At 36.5% G+C, this 23,037-nt stretch overlaps 1 protein-coding gene and 1 pseudogene across 2 annotated transcripts in view; one reads left to right on the forward strand and one right to left on the reverse strand.

The window, feature by feature from the left end:
- The window catches only part of RASSF6 (Ras association domain family member 6), a 62,592-nt gene extending 57,037 nt beyond the window's left edge, over positions 1 to 5,555 (forward strand). For both annotated transcript variants that reach the window (XM_066280362.1, XM_066280363.1), the window contains exons 9-11: positions 1,998 to 2,116; positions 2,215 to 2,312; positions 2,414 to 5,555. In XM_066280362.1, the coding sequence (XP_066136459.1) occupies positions 1,998 to 2,116; positions 2,215 to 2,312; positions 2,414 to 2,489 (293 nt within the window). In that variant the 3' untranslated portion in view covers positions 2,490 to 5,555. The remainder of the gene's footprint in view (positions 1 to 1,997; positions 2,117 to 2,214; positions 2,313 to 2,413) is intronic.
- Positions 5,556 to 17,854: 12,299 nt separating this feature from the next.
- LOC136306631 (alpha-fetoprotein-like) overlaps positions 17,855 to 23,037 on the reverse strand; it is a 31,094-nt pseudogene continuing 25,911 nt past the window's right edge.

Here is a 23,037-nt window from a genome sequence, read left to right on the forward strand (position 1 = left end):
TTATAGTAGTAGTGCACTTCAGAATTGCCTGGAGAGTTTATTTAAAATACAGTTTGCCAAGTTCCTCTGATCTGGGGACAGTTGAGAATATGTAGTTCTAATAATTATTACAGGTAACCATGAAGCAAAAGCATGAAGCAAGAACCCTTGCTCTGTGGTATCAAGAATTGAACAAATTAAATTGCAAAATCATGTTAACATAAGATATTGAGGTCAAAAGAGGATTCTAGTGGGTTATTGAGAGAAGCTAAATTATGTGTCCATTGTTGCTTCAGAAATGGTAGAGGAATTAAAGCAATGAACCCTGACTTTGTGGAAACAGGAATAGAAAACATCACTTCAAGTGTGGGATTCTGTGACCCTCTCTTGACTTTTTTCCTAGGGTAAGTCCAGCCAAAGGGATGAGAAGAGTTCTAACTATTGAAACTTTTAAAAGCCCAAGAGCATTTATTTTATACAATAGATAGATGATAGTTTAAAAATGACTAACTTGGACTACCTTTTCCCCTTGAGTCTATTTCAACATGGCAGACAGGTTGCTTATAAATCAGACCATGAGATGTGAACCTCTTCTCAAATCTGCCAATGTTCTCTCTTCCCACAGTAAAGCCAGAGTGTTTACAGTGGCCCCATTATTTCTCTTCATCTTTTGCTAACACCCCGCCCTTTCATCTTCTCCATGCCAGCTACCCTGGTCCCTTGCAGGTCTTTGAAGGTGTTAGGCATGCCCTGGCCTCAGGGATGCTTTACTTATTTTCTTTCTCTACCTAGAACACACTTCCTCCAAATAGCTTCATGATTTCACCCCCATCTCTTTTAGGTCTTTATTCAAATGATACTTGTTAGCTCAGGACTTCCCCAGCCATCCTATCAATAATTGCAAACTTCTCCTCTGTAAACATATATTTACACCCACACACACACTTTCTATCCCTTCCTGTCCTTGCTTAATCTTTCTTGTGAATATTTATCTTAACATATGACATGTTTTATTGTTTTATTTTCCTGATATTTGTCTCTTCCACTAGATGTAAGGTTCATTAGGGAAGTGAATTTATTCTATTTTCTTCTGTAGTGTACCCAGCACTATACAGTAATGCCTGACACATAGTGGGAACTTAAAAATATGTAGAGAAGGAAGGAGGGAGAAAATAGAAGAATATAAGAAGCACTATGTTCTATTCATGCTTCATTCTGATCAAAATGAAATCATAAATGTAAAAGCTACTGTGACAAAAAGCTAGAAGTGCTTCTGTGGCATTTATATAACATTTGGAAATTAGCAGTTCTTATAATATACCAGATTGGAAGTTATTTTCTTTCTTATCTCATTAGCATGGCTGAATAGATGAAGTCCACAAATGAATGAAATAATATCAAAAAATTCTAAATACATTTTTAAGGAAGAGCCAAAGATTAAATGTGAAGTAAGAGAGGAAGGAAGAATTGAAGATAATTACAAAGTATTGGACCTAAATAACTACAAAGATGAAATTACATTAACTGAAATAAGAAAGACTCAATAAATACTTGTTAAATGAATGAATGAGTGAATGAGTGAATGAAAAATTATAAAGAATTTTTTCAGTGTGTTGTTTGTTAAAAGGAATAAATGGAACTGGAGATTTGTCTACCATTCTAACAAAGTCAAGACTGAATTCTCTGAGTCAAACTTTGAGGGATAACAAGAAAAAGAAGTTCATTTAATTCATTTAAAGATTTTAATTTTATTTTAACTCTTTTGAGTGAGTGCCTCCTATTGTAAATGTTTTGGGGGGTTTTATTGTTGTTTTTGTATGTTTGTTTGGTCTTCTTTCAAAGTGAGCAAAAGAAAGTAAGTAAATGGTCAAATTATCTTCCTTTTTTTCTGTAGTATGGACTCTTTTTTTATTAAATTTAATGCAGTGACATTGATAAATCAGGGTACATACGTTGAGAGAAAATATCTCTAGATTATTTTGACATTAACTATAGTTGGTTCTTGTTTTCATTTGCAGAAAGGAGACGACTAAAAAAGGCAGACATTCCACTACTGCATAGGCTTCTACAGGGACCCTCTAAAAAGAATGCTCGCATTTTCCTCATGGATAAAGACACAGAAGAAATTAGCAGTGATGTATGAATGCCATCACCCTGAGTCTGTCTTTGCTTCCTCCTGACTCAGCACCTCTCACATAAATGCTCTGCTTTATTTTTTGTGTATGTTTTTTTCAGGTGGCTCAATACATTAACTTTCATTTCTCTCTCCTGGAATCCATCCTTCAAAGATTAAATGAAGAAGAGAAAAGAGAGATTCAAAGAACTATAACAAAGTAAGTTAAGTGCATACATGCTGAGTGCTTGCTCCTTTAATGGGTTCATTGCACAAAATGTGTCCAAATTTTAATACTCTTTTTCTCCTTTTCATTTTCAGATTCAGAACAGAAAAGGCTATTATACTAAAATATCTTCAAAGTAAACAGGTAGTAAAAACAGAGACAACAGTTTAGTGGCTGCTATTGCTAAAACACTTCAACAAAATCAGAATATTACTATCTGATGAGTACATACCTCCTATAGTTGCATTCATATAGATATATATGAACTTCAATCTGTAGAAAATTGAATATTGAAAAAGCTTGTCGCTCTTTGAGGTGATGAGGTTTAGTAGGGTTCACAGTTGGACTGAAATGAGCTTGAATTTATTAGTTTCAGTAACTGAAATAAGCTTGGATACTATGTATTCCAAATAGCTTTTATAGTGAAACACTGAATGAACTAGAATTTAAATGGCATCTTCAATATCATACAGTTTAAACATCTTTTAGCTTGAATTGTGGAAAGAGCCAGAATAACAACCAATTCTCAGAAATGATTCAGGAATAAAAGCTACCAGCTCTTGAAATAAAACAGAAGTATATTCTTACTCCCACCAAGAAATCTGTTCGTGACAGTGTCTTATAGCTCCTCGAAAACTCTAGTATTTTCTTAAAATATAAGGCTGTCTTTATATGGGTAGAAAATATATGGATAGATGACTTTTAACTATCTGTAACATAGAGCTATTTATTGTTCCTCTGGGAAGGACAGATTGTGGACTCTGTTAAGAAATCCAAATCGTAATTTTTCTCAACCTGAGTGCTTTTTTTCCCCCTTCGTTTTGCTCTGTTTTACTGGTGACTTTCAAAAGGAATTTTAAGGATATTTTTAAGGTCAGTTGAACTAATTTTTTTTTCCGAACATATATATCACAGAGACTTAACATACTTAATCGGCTAGACTTAGCCCACAACTAACTATTGTTACTGAATTCAAAGCTACAGTAGCTGAGAGTGAGGCAAAGAATCTGAAGTGCTGCCTTTTTTCTCCAACACATCTCATTCCAAAAAAAGAGTGTTTAAGGTATTTACAAGTTGTTAAACCAATTTGAAAGAGGAAAAAAAAAAAACCACTGAGAATGCCCCATGTCTCATCTATGTTTTTATTTATGAACTCTGTATTAAAATGCAGTTGTATGCAGCTTTCCTCCATTCTGTAAGCTACTTCCATTTGCATCGCGCTGCTGGGGGTAAATTTGTCTGTACTACACCCAGTTGGTCTATGATACATTTTTAAGACAAAAGTAGTACTTCTCAGTGTCACCAGAAGCTAAACTGGATGAAAGGAAAAGTGTGCAATGACTTTTTCAGGCCTAGTCAGTCTCCTTTATAGTCTTCTTTTTCTTGTTATCCCTCAAAGTTTGACTCAGAGAATTCAGTCTTGACTTTGTTAGAATGGTAGACAAATCTCCAGTTCCATTTATTCCTTTTAACAAGTAAAACAGAGGCTTGCATTTTATCCTTTAATCTATCAATTAATAAGAAAGTAGGCAAAAGTAACAGTTAAAATTCAGTGTACTAAAAAAAATTTAAAGTAGCATCAAGTATCCGCCATAAATATGACAAAAGATTTGTCTTTGCTATACTGAACGTCTGCAGAATGCATAAGAAAAATACCAGTTTTTGGATAGGAAAAAAAAAAAAGGCAGATGACACGTGAAGTAAAATCACAGAAGAGGAAATGCAAATGGTGGCTAAGCAGATGAAAAACGTGTATCTCAACAGTGATCAACTGCATTAGTCTGTGTCCAGTCAGGAGACAGAAACAACACAGTCATTTAAACAGGAGGTGTTTAGTATAAAGAATTATTAAACTGTGACAAGAGAATAGCTAAAAGATGGAAAGGGAACTCTAACAGGTAGCTTAAAGTGAAGGAAGAGTGCTCCAAAAGGGACAAGCTTGGGCCGAGGGGTTCCGAGTCCACAGGGCTTGCAGACCCCTGGATAGAGGAGAAGTTGGCTGGGTGCCCAGGCCAGAGCAGGGCCACAGCCACAGGGCAAGAAGAAACAACTGCTGGGAGGCAGGCCAGCTGGGGCAGGTGGGCAGGTGGGCAGGTGTGCAGAGAGACTTAGGACCTCATTCCAGGTGCAAGTCTCAGATGACACAGGGTCTGTGTCTGGAGGTCCCCAGGAAACAGTTTGGAGAACAGTAAGCTGAGGAGGCTGCAGGGTAGGCACGGAGAAAGAGTCAGGTGTGCTGCTAGGTCTGGGAGCGGGAGGAACCTCCTTTGAAGGAACCTAGTACAACTCTGTGTGTAACTTGGTTCTGCGGCATCTTTAAGGTTGCATGTGACAAAGGTTGAGCAAGAGGCTCACTAGATGGCCAGCCTCACAGGGCTCTCTCTGGGAGCATGCACCCAGTTGAGAAGAAGGTACAGAGAACAATGATTTGAGCTAGGACACAGTCCTGCACCGGGGCTCCACACTATGCCACCACAAATCCAATCAAAAATTGGAAAAAGGGTTGGGGGAATAACTGCTAGAGGAAGCTTCACCCTACTAGCAACAAGCAAGCAGAAACCACTCTCTGGGTGGAGCAATGGAAGAAAAAGTCAGCTTCCCAGGGGCCTGGCAGACAGCCGTTAAGAATCAGGAAAGAGCAACTTCATCCTACAATGTTTTTCCAGTGCCCTCTACTGACAAAGCATGGCATGCCAGCTGGGAAGAAAACATTAAAAGGTCTGCAGCCATTTCACAAAGATGAGAGCAAAGAAGGAATCTGAAACAGAGAGGCAATAAAATAACTGGCCTGTTAACAAAACACAAAGTAAAGAAAAGTGAAATACACTTTTTGGTCTATTAAATTAGTAAAGATTAAGAAATGATAATATTAAGTACCCAACAAGTTACAAAGAGATTTGGGCTCTCAAACTACTGGTAGATATACAAATATACATAACTTTTTTTTAAAGCAACTGAACAATAAGTTCATATTATAATTCTACTTTTAGAATCTTATATTAATAATCAGACATACAAAGGCATTATGCAAATATACTTACTGTATTCCTATTTATTGTGGTGAAAGGAAGAAAGTAGCCTAATGTCAAAAATAGAAAAGAAAATGAAAAAAAGAAATATTTACCCAAAAGATATAATGCAGTTATTAAAATTATTTTCAAATAAATTTTAATTATAGAAGTAAATTATGCTTATGTATTTAAAAAATATATACATATAAATATTCTAAAATATTTACTATCTAAAAAATGTTTACATGTGTGTGTGAACACATATATACACATATAATTCACAAACCAAAACAACATGTTAAATGTAATTATGTCTGGATTATAGAAATATGGGTGAGTCCCTTTTTAAAATTTTCTTATGCTTATTAAATATTTTATAAAGAGCATATCTTATTTTTTAAATCAGGAAATAGAAAAACAATCATTAAAAAGTTACCAACAAAAAGTAGCAAGTACATGCAGAATTCTACTGGATGCAAAATAGTTCAAATAAATTATTTATATGAGACATACACATCACTTCTGTTATAGTTTTACAATATATTTGTAGTGTCTTTGATACCCCTTCTTTCAAGAAGTATAGCTTAATTCTGCTCATCTTGAAAATAGATTAATTTGGTGACTCAATTCTAATGAATAGAAGAAAGCGGAAGTGACAGCATGTAACTTTGTAGACTAGGTCATAAAATCACTGCGGCATCCTCTTTGCTCACTCTCATGGATCACTAGCTCTGGGGGAAGGCAGCTGCTGTGTTCAGAGCAGCCTAGGAGAAAGACCTACATGATGAGAACAGAGACCTTTTACCAAAAGCCAATAAGGAATTGAGGTCTTCCATCCAGAGGCATATGAATGGGCCATGTGTTAGCCCTAGTCAAGCCTTCAGATAATTACAGCCCTGTGTAATAGCTATAATCTCATGAGATACCCTGACCCAGAAAACTCAACTAAACTACTCCTACTCCTGAATTCCTGATCCTCAGATGTGTGAGATAAAGAATGTGTGTGTAGTACACTGCTGCTAAATTTCAGAATAATTTGTTCATTCACAATAGATAACTAATACAATTTCTGAGACAAATATCAGTTCACTTCAGAGTTATCCTTGCAAAATAGAAGAATATAAGTATTTGTCACAGAACTACTTATCCTTGTTTTAATGGTCCAGATATTTCCCTACCAGTTTTACACAATAGTTCAAATTGAATTCCAGAGAATGTAATACTTATTAATGGTAGAGGGCCTGTCACATTCATCTTTGTATACTGTGCTGTATACTTAATGTTGTGTCTTGTGTATGGGATGTGCTCAGTAAAAACCAACTGAATAAAGGACTGAATGAATTAGTGACTGAGTGAATAAATTATCTAAATTAGCTTTTTGTAAATTTCCTGTATGTATGCCTCCTTTTCCACAGATACGATCCAGCTGCTGAAAGACTACATAGAGAATATTTTCTATATAATTTTTTTCTAATATGATGGTATAGTTTATTACCTCTTGGCTTTATGAAATATTCAGATAGGCAGTGTTATTATGGCATTTTGTTTAGTGCTGTTCAGATTGGTTTCAGGAACTTAACAGGAAAGAAGTCCATTTGCAAGGCAGTTGATGAGATGGCAAAGCTGGCAGGTGTACTATTATGTTGGTGGATCTACATGTGAAAGAAAAAAAAGGAAGAGAGTGCAATTAGAGAGGGCAGAAGACTTCAATGGCACCCATTTGTCTTCTAAAATATTTAATAATAATAGCTGGCATCTATTAGATTGAGCCATTTGAAATTGTTAATATTTGACCTACAAAAAGAGCAATTTCATTTTGTTCAAACTAAGCACATACCATTTGCCAAGCACTATATTAAATCATATATATATATATATATATTATCAACTCATTTAATGTTCATTCCAATCCTATGAGGAAATTACTCCAACTCAATTTTATAGATGAAGAAAGAAAGCCATGAAGAGTTTAGGAGATTTGTTAAACTCTTTAGTAGAATAGCTAGGTAAGAATTGAATCTATGACTCCAACATCCACCCTTTTAAACCACCATAAACTATAGCTTCACCCTAAATCACACTCCCACAACTGGCATTCTTTATATGTCCTCATTAGTAAAATGGGAATAATAGTATCACCCTCATTAGATAGTTATAGTAGTTATAAGAATAATACATGTGATAATACAATCAAAATATATGGTTGACACTTTGCACAGAAGTGTGTAATAAATATTAGCTGCTATAATTAAATTATGATCTATCCTCACCCATTATTGTAGTCCTATCTTCCACTAACTCTTATGTCCAAAACAACTTCACTTTTGTCTTAAAACTAGCCAAGCAAACTAACTCATCATTGCTTTAAACACCTCACACTCTACCACATCTCTCTCTGTTGAAACTATGCCCATTTGCTAGTACTTGACCATGACCTTTCCTGGTTTCACTGACAATGTGTGATCAAAAACTCCTATGCGTCATATTACCAGTTAGCTCTGCTCCTATGACACCAGAAATTTGAAACTTGCCCTTTATTTTAATTCCTAATGAGTTTATATCTTGTATGAATTCATTAGTGATCTGGTCTTATCATCTCCATGTTATTCTCGGTAGCACCTAGCACAGCATATTGAACGCAATAGTTACTTAACTAATGTTTATTGGCTTTAAATTGCTTGTGTATATAAATGTGGAAATTACTAGAGTAGGGGAAAGTATTTAAAATCAAGTAAAGAGCACTATAATGAGAATTACATTTTTCTCTAACAAAAATAATTCATTTATTTAAGTAAGCACTAAAAATTACTGCTTATTTTTTTATTAACACAAAAATATCTGGAAAAGTGAAAAGTCCATGATAAGTTCTTTATGTCATATGTGTCAGAATCTCTGGAAGAAAGACTATTACAAATTATCACTGAAAGCTCAATTTAATGTAAATATATGAAGACCCTTTGGTTCCAGTGTCAGCATCACACACTGCTCACAAAAATTAGGGGATTTTTCAAAATGAATATGAAGCTATAAAATATCCCCTAATTTTTGTAAGCAGTATATATAGGGTAAAGATGAAAGGCAAAATAATTATGATAGTAACTTTATTATAAATCCCATTTCATTCAGTTCTTCAATAACCAATTTTAGAAGTGGTATAGCCCTGGCCAGTTGGCTCAGTAGTAGAGCATTGGCCTGGTGTGTGGAAGTCCTGGGTTCCATTCCCGGCCAGGGCACACAGCAGAAGCGCCCATCTGCTTCTCCACCCCTTCCCCTCTCCTTCCTCTCTGTCTCTCTCTTCCCCTCCCGTAGCCAAGGCTCCATTGGAGCAAAGATGGCCCGGGCGCTGGGGATGGCTCTGTGGCCTCTGCCCCAGGCACTAGAATGGCTCTGGTCGCAACAGAGCGAAGCCCCAGATGGGCAGAGCATCACCCCCTGGTGGGCGTGCCAGGTGGATCCCGGTCAGCTGTATGTGGGAGTCTGACTGCCTCCCTCCCCGTTTCCAGCTTCAGAAAAAAAAAAAAAAAAAGAAGAAGAAGTGGTATAGACAGAAATTCCAGTTGCATCAGGGAACTTTTTTACTCTAAAAACCCAGAAGTCCATTTCCACTTGATCTGGCAGCCCATGATATCTCCTGATGCTTTTCAAAGACCCTTTGGTTTCATAATTCTATTGCCATTTCTGTGAAGCAGAAAGCTTATGTGGAGAAGGGAGAATAAAAATAGGTTGTATAGGGGTTACAATAAGTAGATTTCTTTACTGAGTAGGAAAGGAGAAATTTAGTGTAGACTGGCTAGTGTTCTTGAGTAACATTGCAAGCAGCTGAAAAATAACTTTGCTGAGTATTGTGTTTGGGGGGATATTAGACCTGGGTTTCATTATTCATGAAAAATATAAATGCAGATCTCAGCAAAAATCCTACATTGACACTTTCTGGAATCATTTAGCGTCCCAAGAGAGACTGGCACTTTTCGATCAGTTTGGACTCCTAAGGAAAAACGCAGATAGGCACATCTATGAGAGAAAGAAAACAAACAAAACATCTTTCAGACTTCCCACCTGTATGCCTAAGATAGGCTCCGAAGTGCTTGTTTCTCAGTATCTCAGAATTTCTCACAGGCCTAGTCCCTTAGCTTGAAGTTCATTAACTGCGATGCCTCTCTCACTTTCAGGACCCCAGACTTGGAGTAAATAAAAATTTGCTGCCTCCTCACACAAAAAAAGAAACACTTTACTGCAGGACAGAAATGGACAATCAACATCAGCTTCTCACTGAATTTTAAAACTGCTCTAGGCTAACTTCATGCTAAGTCATCACATAGTCAAGTACAGGGATTCAAGAGAAACAAACCACGAACGTAGATCAGGGTATCTCTACCCACTTTGCATATATTGCTATCGACTTCTATAAAAATCCCAGCCATTTTCCCCAATTTTTACTTGTCTAGTTGTTATTTAAATAAAAACCATTTGTAGAAGCCCAGATAGATAGATAAAAGTGAGATATTTAGGAAAGTGGAATGGACCCCCAGATACTCCACTGCTAAGATATGGACACCCACGTTCTGGAGGATAGGCAGCTTACATTCCAAAGAGCCCCAGGATCCTGTGGAAAATGATTAGAAGTTTATTCATTTCTTCCTCTTGTTCTCAAACAGTACCACCCCTAAGTCATTCAGAGAGCCTGGAATCTATTTAGGCTTTTTAAAAATATCTCTAGAGTGTAAGTATCATCCTTTCTTTGGTAACCTATGACCTTTACAATCAATCTTCATGGGAAACTGACCCACAAACAACCTCAAGATCTTCATATTTAATCATGTTCATATTCTCTGAACCTAACAATAGAGGGGCAACTCATATGTCTCCATATCAGTGCTTCCTGACATTGTTTATTCCATAGTCTCTTGGTAAATTTCTAATTTTTTATGATTTTTAAAAAATGCTGGGGGGGGGGGAAGAGTTTTTGGTAAAGCTAGGGTGGCAAAAAGGCATTAGAAAAGACCACCATAATTATAGCTCATGCCCTGAATAAGATAAGAAGTAATCCTAACTCTACCTCTTGAGGTAAGACCCAAGCAAGATTTTGAAATACAAAACACGAACTCATCTGATAGAATGTAGATAACAGAGAAAAGAGAGAAAAAACATCTTCCTTATGCTAAGACCAAATCAGTCACTCTTTGACTTCCCGTAGTCCTGGACACACTGGGAGACTGCTAACATGTCACCTAGCCTAAGACGTTGGAATAAACATTACCAGTCTATTTCTCCATATCGTTTCCTTAGAGTAGGTAGCTAATTAGACATGAGCCGGGAAAGGGGAACAGAATAGGGAAGAGAATATCAACCTTAAACATAACCATCAGCTGATAACCAGATGGCTGACCACAGTTCTCAATCCTCTGATACAGCCCAAGGCAGTTACACACCCATGGAGAGCATGTGCAATGGAACTGACAAGGCAATGGGCGATATGTGACCTTCCACTGGGGATGCTAGACGTGAAAGAGCAAAATGATATAAACAAACAAACAAGAGCATATGCATGGCCTCAAAATACAAGCAGCACAAGCAAACGACCATCCACTACAGACCAAGATGTGTGCATGCATGTGGTGGGAGGGAATGAACCTGCCCGGGAGGAGGACTCAAGAGATGGGGGCAGTGCCCAGTTGAGCACAAAAACCTGACTATGTTAACCAAGCACGGCATTCAAATAGGTCTGAGTTGCCCACTTAGAACTCTCCCAAGTATATTTTCTCTTTGCTAAATAAACTGCTACCTGCTTTGCTATTCACATTTCTCCTCTGAAATCTTTCTCTCAAGAAGGTAAGAGCCAGGAAACTCAGAAAAATACTACAGAACCGGTAACACATTACGACATGGTTTTTTATTCTTTTTCCATTCTGGATAATTTTTGGACATACTTTGCCAATACCCTTTTAAAATGTGTTGTCTCTCATCTCTTCCAAAATTCCAAATCAATAACAGTAAAAATATACAAAAATAAAGAAGAGTAAAGTCCTATCAATACTTAAAAAAAAAGAATGCTTACATTGATAAACTTGGTATGACATTAAGCAATGTATCAAAGTACAGAAATAGGAGCTCAGAATAGTAACATGAAGAGATGTACCAGAACTAGAAGACCAGAAAGTCATTGATTCTGAGCTGCTCTGGTTCTTGTCTGCTGCCTAGCCCACTTTTCAAACTTCCTAAAGATTCCTTAAGCCACTACTCTCCTTTCAATAAACTAATTTTTACTTAGGCTAGCTAGAATTCAGTCCTATTATTTACAACTAGAGAATTTCAACTGACATTGTAGCAAAAATACTGTACAGATATATGGACAAAATATTTAAAAATACAAGGACCAGAAAGTTTATTTTCCATGTGACTATTTGTAAAAATACATATATACATACACACATGACTACAACCCACCAAAACTTAAAAGAATATAAAATAAAAACCATAAATTGGATTTTAGAAATGATCAAATTTATCCAAGATTACACTGAAAAGAAATCCCATGTGGACAGTCACAAATCAATCTTAGAAATACAAGATTCAAAATGAGAGGTTGTCAGAGCACTTTTTGAAATACATCTTTAAGATGATAGAATATTCTATTACAAAAACTGTCTGATTAAGAAGCTAAAATTTTTCAGTAGGGTTATGAAAGTAGGTGCTTTGTCAACATAGAAAAAGGAAACCAATTAGAAACTCTCAAGAAAGAAGGATATACTAATAGAAAACCACAGTCCAAATTTGCAAACTGAATAAATGTAGCATGATTTTCTGCAGTTGACAGTAGGCAAGAAAAGAGGATTCGTTTAATCTAGACACCTTTTAGGGCATATAGGATAAATCATTAATCTATTGGTGAATTCATTCACAGTATTGTTGTAAATAATATTTTAAGTAAACACACTACTGAATATACTATTTAATGGTTTACAGTTTTTAGCATTAACCTATTAACAAAATATATAGAGCTTATATTTACAGAGCAAGATGAATAAATCCAGACATTGCAGAAGTTATGTCATAGCTTTTTAAAAAAAACTGGCACAGAAATCAAAGGAAATTTAGAGATGTTAATTATGTTTTAGAGAACGATCAGATGCTTACTGAAGTTGAGTGCCATGGACCAGCATGGCTGGTAATTTTGGGACTTGAGTGAGAACAGTGCAGAATTAAGAAAACAGACTCATTAGGGAAAAAGGATGGGATCAGGAGGTCTCCTCGATGCTAATGGCAATATCCGAGTGCCCCATAGTTTCAGTTTGCTTTATTATATAGCCATATGCAAATCAAGAAAGTCCTTGATACAAAGTTACACATTTGAGGCAAAAACAGGAACTCTCTGAAGGCATAAATAGGAATCCCCCCACCATGCATAAGCGAAACCAACCAACATCTGAACAAACAAAGAGGAAGAGGAAGGGCATGTAAATTGCTTCCAACAACTTAAGCAAGCAAGTGAAGTGGACGCAAAAACTCAGCATCATAGCCAATACGGAGATTGAGGGGGAAGAACTTAGCCTTTTGCTAAGCCTCGAATTTACAAAGGCTTTTTGCGACTTGCAGTCTACAACAGTTGAGAAACCAAGAAATAGAATATAACCAATATAAGAACTAAAAATACTTTTTAAAATAACTGAGAAAGAGTCTGCAGGAAGAGTTGTTGAAGAGAGTATAAGTACACTATATTCTTTAAGGATGGTAATAGTTTAAGAAACAAAGTGATGACAGTAATCACTAGGAAAGCTAAAAAATAAAAATTTTACATTGGTTACCTTTTGGGAATGGGAAATGTTCTCTGCTTTTCTGTTTGAACTTTTATCATGTTTGTGTATTACTTACATTGTTTTCAAAACTTGTGCAATGTATCATAAGAAACTAAGCATAGTAACATAGCATTCTGTGTCACCTGTGTAAGGTATCTTTCCCCCACCAGAAGGAAGGAACGGGGCTCAGAGCCACGAAGTGTGGAATAACAAAAGGCTTTATTGAGTACAGAGCACACATCCTGCCCGGCGAGGTTCCCTGGCCCCCGAGGAAAGATAGAGGCCAAGGAAGTCGCAAGGATTAAACTGCATGGGAGATATTTAAAGGGGTCCCTCTAGGGAAGCCAGGCTAATATGACATGGTGAAATCCCACTGGCTGGCAGACAGTTGCTTTTTTCCAAAGGGTTCCTGTGAAGCCTCTTTTGGTGCGCTTGGTTGTGGGCAGTCCTAGCCAAAATTCACAGGCCTGGGTTCCCCACGTGACTATCCCCCATTATCCACTGACCTTACAACCTGACCATATAAAATGGGATTATCACGTTCCTTAATCTGATTCTTATTTGTTTGTTTGTTTCTAGAAAAACATCACAAAATTGCAGTTGTTTTGATAGTAGCCCTATCAAGTTTAAGTATAGACTATTCAAACCAATAGGTCTTTTCGCATGAACTTGTGTTAAGTCACATCTAAAAGCAGAACTTTGTTGTTTTTTATTGTTAAATATCATAAATTATTTTTAAACCATCATTTCAACTGCCCAAACTTCTGCTACTTCATGTTAACTTTCTTCTGTGTTATATTCTCTCATTTGCTAGATAAATATCTCAAGCTGTAATTATCACTCTCCCCTGAACTAGAAGAAAGAATTTTCTCTTTGAACCTGTTTGTGTCTACAATTCACATTATTATTTCACGAAATGTGACAAGCCTTTTCTTTGGGCCTTCCAAATTCACTCCGTATAGCTGAGTTTCTTACTTTATTCCTTCCTTATGTTTCATTCTTACTCATCAATATTTCAACATGGACTTTATTCTCCTTTTTTTCTCTTTAGAGTTTTCCTTCATTCTGGCTTACTACCCACTATGTGACTTCCATCTTGTTTAAAAATGCTTCATCCTGCCAATAGCCATGCCTAAAAAGTCATATTTCAAATCTGTTCACTTTCTCATTTAACAGGCAGAATGGGTTTGTTTACGTATCTGACTACTATAACCTCAGAAGAGAAAACAAATGTCTATAATTCCTTGGAGTAGTCAATCTTTTAGCCTAACTTGGAACATCTACAGACTGACAACAGGCTACACCTCTTAGCTTCTGAGACTATGGTTCCACAGGGACTCCCAAAGCCACTAGGTATTATTCCTTGATACTAGAGTCAAACCTAGACTTCTTCCACAAACAGAAGCCCAAATTCTTGATGATAAGATTCCAAAATATTTTGATCATCTATTCCCACATTTTTCTAAACCTATTTCTTTATTATAGTTATTTTTAATATTATATCCTAATCTTTATATTTAATATACCCAAATTCTTTCATTTTTTCTTTCACAAACCAATTGTTTTATTATCTGTTACTATCCTTAATTCCAATATCTCACTAATACAGGGGTCAGGAACCTTTTTAGCTGAGACAGCCATGAACGCCACATATTTTAAATGTAATTCCATGAGAGCCATACAATGACCCATGTACGTTATGCATTATCCAATAAAAATTTGATGTTGTCCCAGAGGACAACTGTGATTGGCTCCAGCCACCCACAACCATGAACATGAGCAGTAGAAAATGAATGGATTGTAATACATGAGAATTTTTTTAATTTTAATGTTATTTTTTTATTAAAGATTTGTTTGCAAGCCAGATGCAGCCATCAAAAGAGCCACATCTGGCTTACGAGCCATAGGTTCCTGACCCCTGCACTAATAGATCAATATACAGAAATATTGGGAGAAAATGGGAAACTGGTTTTGATGATCTACCTTCACCTTAGAAAAGTGGTTCTATTTTTGTGTGTGTGACAGAGAAAAAGAGAAATAGAGAGAGGGACAGATAAGGACAGACAGTCAGGAAAGGAGAGAGATGAGATGCATCAACTCTTCATTGCTGCACCCTAGTTGCTCATTGACTGCTTTCTCATATATGCCTTAACCAGGGAGTGCCAGCCAAGCCTGTGACCCCTTGCTCAAGCCAACGACCTTGGGCTCAAACCAGCAACCTTTGGGCTCAAGATAGTGACTATGGGGTCATATCTATGATCCCAAGCTCAAGCCAGCAACCCCACACTCAGCTGGTGAACTTGCACTCAAGCTGGCAAGCGCAGGGTTTTCAAACCTGGGTCTGCTGCATCCCAGTCTGATGCTCTATCCCAGGGGTCCCCAAACTGCGCCCCCCTGAGAACATTTATCCTGCCCCCGCTGCACTTCTGGAAGGGGCACCTCTTTCATTGGTGGTCAGTGAGAGGAGCACATTGACCATCTCATTAGCCAAAAGCAGGCCCATAGTTCCTATTTCAATGGGAAAAAGAGAAATACTGGTCAATTCATTGATTTAAATTTACTTGTTCTTTATTTTAAATATTGTATTTGTTCCCGTTTTTTTTACTTTAAAATAAGATATGTGCAGTGTGCATAGGGATTTGTTCATAGTTTTTTTTATAGTCCGGCCCTCCAACAGTCTGAGGGACAGTGAACTGGCCCCTGTGTAAAAAGTTTGGGGACCCCTATTCTATCCCCTGTGCCACTGCCTGGTCAGGCCATAAAAGTGGTTCATAAAGTGGTCTCCAAACAGCTGTATCAGCAGTACCAGAAATTGTTAGAAATCCAGATGATCAGTCCCCATTCTAGATGTACTGGATTTGATCTCCATTGTTGAAAACATTGATTTTGTTTTTTTTATTTGTTTGTTTGTTTTGGGGTTTTTTTTTGTACTTTTCTGAAATTGGAAACGGGGAGGCAGTCAGACAGACTCCCGCATGCACCTAACCAGGATCCACCCAGCATGCCCACCAGGGGGCAATGCTCTGCCCATCTGGGGCATCGCTCTGTTGCAACCAGAGCCATTTTAGCGCCTGAGGCAGAGGCCATAGAGCCACCCCCAGTGCCTGGGCCAACTTTGCTCCAATGGAGCCTTGGCTGCGGGAAGGGAAGAGAGAGACAGAGAGGAAGGAGAGGGGGAAGGGTGGAGAAGCAAATGGGCGCTTCTCCTGTGTGCCCTGGCTGGGAATCAAACCCAGGACTCCTGCACGCCAGGCTGACACTCTACCACTGAGCCAACCGGCCAGGGCCAACATTGATTTTGTTTTAACAAACCCTACAAGTGATTCTGATGCACATTAAAATTTCAGAATCACTGCTTTAGACTAATCATATAAAAATAAACTTGACCGGCCCTGGCCAGTTGGCTCAGCGGTAGAGCATCGGCCTGGCGTGCGGGGGACCCGGGTTCGATTCCCGGCCAGGGCACATAGGAGAAGCGCCCATTTGCTTCTCCACCCCCACCCCCTCCTTCCTCTCTGTCTCTCTCTTCCCCTCCCGCAGCCATTGGAGCAAAGATGGCCCAGGCGCTGGGGATGGCTCCTTGGCCTCTGCCCCAGGCACTAGAGTGGCTCTGGTCACCGCAGCAGAGCGACGCCCCGGAGGGGCAGAGCATCGCCCCCCTGGTGGGCAGAGCATCGCCCCTGGTGGGCGTGCCGGGTGGATCCCGGTCGGGCGCATGCGGGAGTCTGTCTGACTGTCTCTCCCCGTTTCCAGCTTCAGAAAAATACAAAAATACAAAATAAATAAATAAATAAATAAAATAAAATAAAATAAACTTGACCAAACTTTTAAGATGATGTATTATTACATATAATAAGCATTTTTATCTGAAAAAGTAATTCTAGCAAACTTTAATTAACATAATATATTTTTCAGATAACTTCTATTATCTTCTTTCATTTGAGAAGAAACCCTAAAAGAAAATAGAAAAGGAAGATGAGAAGAAAACTATTTGGGCTCTTCAACCATTAAGTTGTAATTACTATTAGGTAAAAAGTGTGGGGAAATGCACACAGAAATCTTTCTATCATGTTATTGATGGAATACTTCGTGCAGCTAGTATTCATACTCAAGAGCAAGAACACTTCAAGAAAACTCTCTGAGGAACTCCCAGATACCTACCCTTCTGCAAAGGTATTTATTTGTGTGGCTATGGGGTTGTTACTCAGGTAAAGACATGTTTTCTGACTGCTTAACAAAAAAAGTAAAAAGGCTCTAAATAAATAAATAAATTCTAGTATACATGATTATTTTCATTTTGTGTATCAGCTAGTCTGAGAGTCAGCAAGTTTTTCTGTAAACATCCAGATAGTTAATATTGCGGGCTTTGCAGTTCATCCAGTCTCCGTCACAACTTCTTCAGTTCTGCAACTATTCTATTCTACTGTTGTAGACAGAAAGCAGCGGTAGACATTATGTAAATAAATGGGCATGCTATGTCCCAATACAATTTATTTACACAAACAGGAAGTAGAACCAATTTAGCCTGAGGGCTATAATTTGCCTACTCTTTACAAGACTGTGGATATATGACTTTTAATATAATGCACATGTACAATCTAGATGAATCGGTAGAAAAGAGCTACTGAGGTAATTAAGGCGTTCATGAAAATTGTTACCTGTAAAAACATTTTCCTGGGTCATTGCTAAACTTAGCCCCAACCTTAACCAGCCCAAGCCTGTTTTGACTATAAAGGCTGCTTTTCTTTTTTTAACTATACCCTTGCATTTCTGTACTTAGATATTGTTACCTACTGTACTTGTTTCTGCTCCCCACGTCACGTCCCTGGGAAAGCAATCTTCTCAAGTCCTCTCCATTCATTTATAAGGATATTCTGTGCCACCATGACAGTCTTTGAAATTTAAGTCATACAACTTGACCATGTCAGGAGAAATCATTTACCTGTCAACTATATACAATTAGATTAATTACAAAATGCAGTCTCCTGGTCGCGCGGCGTGTATGCACAGATACATACTCTTTTCTGGCCATTGTTCTTTCCTCTCTGTTTTCTAACCACTAACCTGGTGATCTTCTGGCTACTGAGATAATAAAAATCTTAGGTTCTCTAGTTAAGCCCCACACTACATTTGGTGACTCTTCCTGATTGTGCCCTCAAAAATTTCTAGAACAAAACTAGTGTGCTCAGACAGATCTTTAAACTGTTATTTCTCTACAATTTCTCTATATTTCCAAGGACACCGTTTTTCTACAATTACCCAAGTCTTCACTTCATCCTTCTTCCTTTCACCTCCAATCCTAAACATCCCCAGTCATCTAGGGACATGACTCTTGTATTCAACTCTAGTCATGTATATAACATGCCTAGTCTCCTCAAGTAAACATAAATATAAACACATCCTAAATCCAAATATAATCAATTATACCACAATCCATCTAGACCAGCTATTTTCAACCAGTGTACCACAAGAATCTTTTTAAAATGCAATGGCTGACTATTTAGTCCAGGGCACTGTCCTTTTTCCCTTAGATTGTCAAGTGAAAAAATGACAATAACCAATACAACAATAGCCATTTGGTGTAAATGCTCTGTCTTGAACCATAAATACATAGGTTATAAAATATAGTTGCATCTTATTGGTCATGTTGTATAATAAGATTGTGTCTAATTGGTTAATTCTTAGTAACAGAAATCCTTCTATACAAGTATAGGTACCTGATTTTTTAAAAAAGTCACTTTGGAGAACAAAGTTTAAGTAATTACTGTTTTTCTTTGTAAATCAATAAAAATTATACCTATTATTTCTGTCACAAAAAAGTAATATATTTTTTGTTGTGCCACAGAATTTTAGTAATTAGTTTACATGTTCCATGAGATGAAAAGGATGAAAATCGCTGATCTAGATTATGATTTTCTTCTAATCCACTAAAGATTGGAATGGAGAAAACAGTTTTTAAAATTTTAATAAGCCCTAAGAGTGCTAAGAGAATAGACAAGGAAATAGGAGTACCTCTTCTTGGAAACACATTTCAGGTTTTTCTGCTTGGCAGCATACCTTCACCAGGTGAAATCCACAATAATTGGTTGGAACTGCATCTCTGTTGCATATGGTTTCTGCTTCACAAGGTTCCTGAGATGCCTGAATCAGAAATGAGTAGAAAAAATAAAAGCACCCTTGAGTCCTAGAAGGCTAGTTTGCAGAGCTGCCTTACTTTTTTAAAGCTGCACACCACCCATGCCTTTTCATCACTCCTACTTCTAAGTTTAAAGGCCCTCAAAGTGCTCATAGTTTTCACAATGTCCAATTCCACCTTCATGTGTTATCAACACAATTTTCTTCAAGCGTATCTCTTTAATATAATTTTATATTAAATTTAATTATCTTTATATAATTATTACTAGAGTAAGCATGTTTCTTTTTATTTTCATTGCATTGGATGATAAATAGGTTATGTAGTAAGTTAAATAGTTTTTTTTCTATAATATTTATTATGAACAACATTTATTTTAAACAGCTAGCTTCCAAAGAAATATTACAAGTATAACACATCTGGAAGTTGAGGACCCCTCAGATGTGGTTAATAATAAAATGATAAAACCAATAAACAAATTTAAAACTTCATGGCTTCACAATCATCACAGATTTTTCTCACAGCATGAAATTCCCCAACAACTGTATAATAAGTGTTTCAACCAATTTGAATACTTAGAATTGTAATCTACTTTCTGTCTATTTAATAAAATAGTATTTTAAATCTTCCAATGTTATCTTTCTTTATTTTTTACTGTTCTAAACCAATATATATTTAACGACAAAGGAAACAAAGCACAAAGTGTGGGGAAAATGTGCATTAATTAGTACTTTACTGCTTACTAAACATTTATGGCACCCCAAACAATTACAATAGTAACATCTAACTGAGAGCACTAAATCTTAACCACTAGATTGCCTATCAGAAAGAGAAACTAAGAAAAATCCCATTTACAATTGCATCAAATAATAAAATAAAATAAAATACTGGGTATATATCTAACCAAGTTAGTACTCAGAAATTTATAAGACACTGAAAAAAGAAATTGAAGAAAATACAAATAAATAGAAGCATATTCTGTGCTCATGGATAGAAAGAATTAGCATCCTTAAAATGTCCGTACTACCCAAAGTAATCTATAGAACAAATGCAGTTCTCATCAAAATATTAATGGTGTTTTTCACAGAATTAGAATAAATATTCCAAAAATTTATATGGAATCACAAAAGACCCCAAATAACCACAGCAATATTGAGAGAAAGAAAAAAAGCAAGGTGGGAGTTATTACACTACCTGATATCAAACTGTACTACAAGGCAATAGTAATCAAAAAAGAATAATACTGGCATAAAGCAGACATATAGGTCAAAGAAACAGAATAGAGAGACCAGAAATACACCCATGCCTATATAATCAGTTAATATTTAACAAAGGAGGCAAGAACATACAATGGAATAAACAATAAATGGTGTTGGGAAAATTGAACATATACATGCAATATATAAAACTAGATCACCTTCTTACACCATATACAAGAATAAACCCAAAATGGATTAAAGACTTAAATGTAAGCCTTGAAACTAGAAAACTAGAGAAAAATATCGGTAATAAATATTTTAAATATAGTTTTAATTTATTTATTGATTTTAGCCAGAGAGGAAAGGGGAGGGGGAGAGAGAGAGAGAGAGAGAGAGAGAAGAACAACAATCTGTCCCTGCATGTGCCCTGACGGGGGATCAAACCAGCAACCTCTGTGCTTCAGGATGCTGCTAACTAACCGAGCTATCTGGCCAGGGCCGGTAATAAATTTTTTGACATTTCTCTTAACAATATTTTTTCCAACATCTCCTCAGACAAGTGAGAATAAACAAATAAAAAAATTAAGCATATGGGACTATACCAAACTAAAAAGATTTTTCATAGAAAAGGAAACCATCAACAAAATAAAAAGATAACCCACTGATTGGACAAGGACATTTGTTTACACACCAATAAGGGCGTTACTAATCCAATATTTACAAAGAACTCAGAGAATCAACATCAAAATAACAAACAATCCAATTAGAAAGTGAATTTTGAAATATCTTCAGAGGGGACATACAAATAACCAACAGACTTATGAAAAGATGCTCAACATCACTAATCATCAGAGAAATGTAAATTAAAACTACAATGGGATATTACTTCATACTTATCAGAATGGCTATCATCAATCAATCAACAAACAACAAGTGTTGGAGAGGATGTGGAGAAAAGGGAACCCTCCTGCACTGCTGGTGGGAATGCAGACTGGTGCAGCCACTGTGGAAAACAGTATGGAGTTTCCCAAAAAAATTAAAGACGGAAGTGCCTTATGACCCAGCAATTCCACTTTTGGGTATATTTCTGAAGAAATCCAAAACATTAATTTGGAAAAAAATATATGCACTCTTACATATATTGCAGCATTAGTTACAACAGCCAAGCTATGGAATCAACCCAGGTGCCCAGCCACGGACAAGTGGACAATAAAAGAGTAGTACATATATACAAGGAAATACTACTCAGCCATTAGAACAAATGAAATCTTACCATTCTGCATCAGCATGGACGAACCTAGTGGGTATTATTATAAGTGAAATAAGAAACAGAAAGGAAGGCAAATATGATATAATTTTACTTATATGTGGAATCTAAAGAATAAGACAAACAAAATTGAAACACACTCCTAGACCCAGAGAGCAGACTTGTGGTTGCCAGAGGGGAGGGGTTGGGGGGCTGGGTGAAAGAGGTGAAGGGATTAAGAAGTGCAAATTGGTAGTTACAGAATAGTCATGAGGATATAAAGTACAGCATAGAGAATATAGTCACTTTTTAAGTTATATGATTTTAAAGGGTATCACTTTGTAAATTATATGATTGTCTAACCACTATGTTTACACCTGAAACTAATATAAATTAATATTTAATGTAAAGTGTAATTGAAAGTTAAAATTTAGTTATTTTTTAAAAAAGTGATATATACTTATAACTAAAGAATTATGTATAATTTTACAAAATAATAAAGGAATCTATTTACCATAAAAAATAAAATAATGTCACAAGCCAAAGATATTGAAGAACTCCAATTATCTATGGGCACTAAATAATTAAACTGCCTTATTGTCTTGAAAGAAAAAAAGAAAAGAAGGCAGAAGGTCTAGGAACGAGACGCAGAGCGGGGGTGTCAGGGTGTCATGTTAGCTCTCCCTGGCACTTCAGATGTAAAAGCTGCTACTTCTACAACTGGGAACTTTGTCCCAGCTGGAAAGTGGACCTTCTGCCAACAACTATGTCACATACTAGTCACAAGCTTAGCTGGCAGTTAATTTACCTCTCCTGCCCTTTTCTTTTCAGTCTCCCCCATGCTGGTCTTTCTACTTACCAATCAGACTGCTTTTATTTAAAAATATTTCCCCTATTATAATACTTTCCATTACTTTGGTTTAATATTTTTAAACTTACCTTTTTAAATCTTAATTTTTTAAAAAATTCTCAATGCTATATAACTTATTCTCAGTTTTTCATTTCTGTGGTATTAATCTTTTATTTTCTTCAAATTTATGCACCATTTTATTTAAAGTACATTATAGTCATTATATATACTGTTTCAAATATTCACATTTCAACTCAGTATTGGTTAAAAGTGGATTCAAAATTCTTTTACTTTGAACTTCTATGCCTTTCTTATTTTTTCTATCTTATTCCATGACTTCAGCTTTTACTCTTTTGGTTATTATCCTGTTGAATATATTTTTTTACCCTCCAGGAGCCCCTTTACGTGTGTGTGTGTGTGTGTGTGTGTGTGTGTGTGTGTATGTATTTCTGCTGTGATGGCCAGACAGAATTATATAGGGATGAAT

This window comes from Saccopteryx bilineata, chromosome 5 (assembly GCF_036850765.1).
Source record: "Saccopteryx bilineata isolate mSacBil1 chromosome 5, mSacBil1_pri_phased_curated, whole genome shotgun sequence".
In the NCBI taxonomy this organism is placed as follows: domain Eukaryota; kingdom Metazoa; phylum Chordata; class Mammalia; order Chiroptera; family Emballonuridae; genus Saccopteryx; species Saccopteryx bilineata.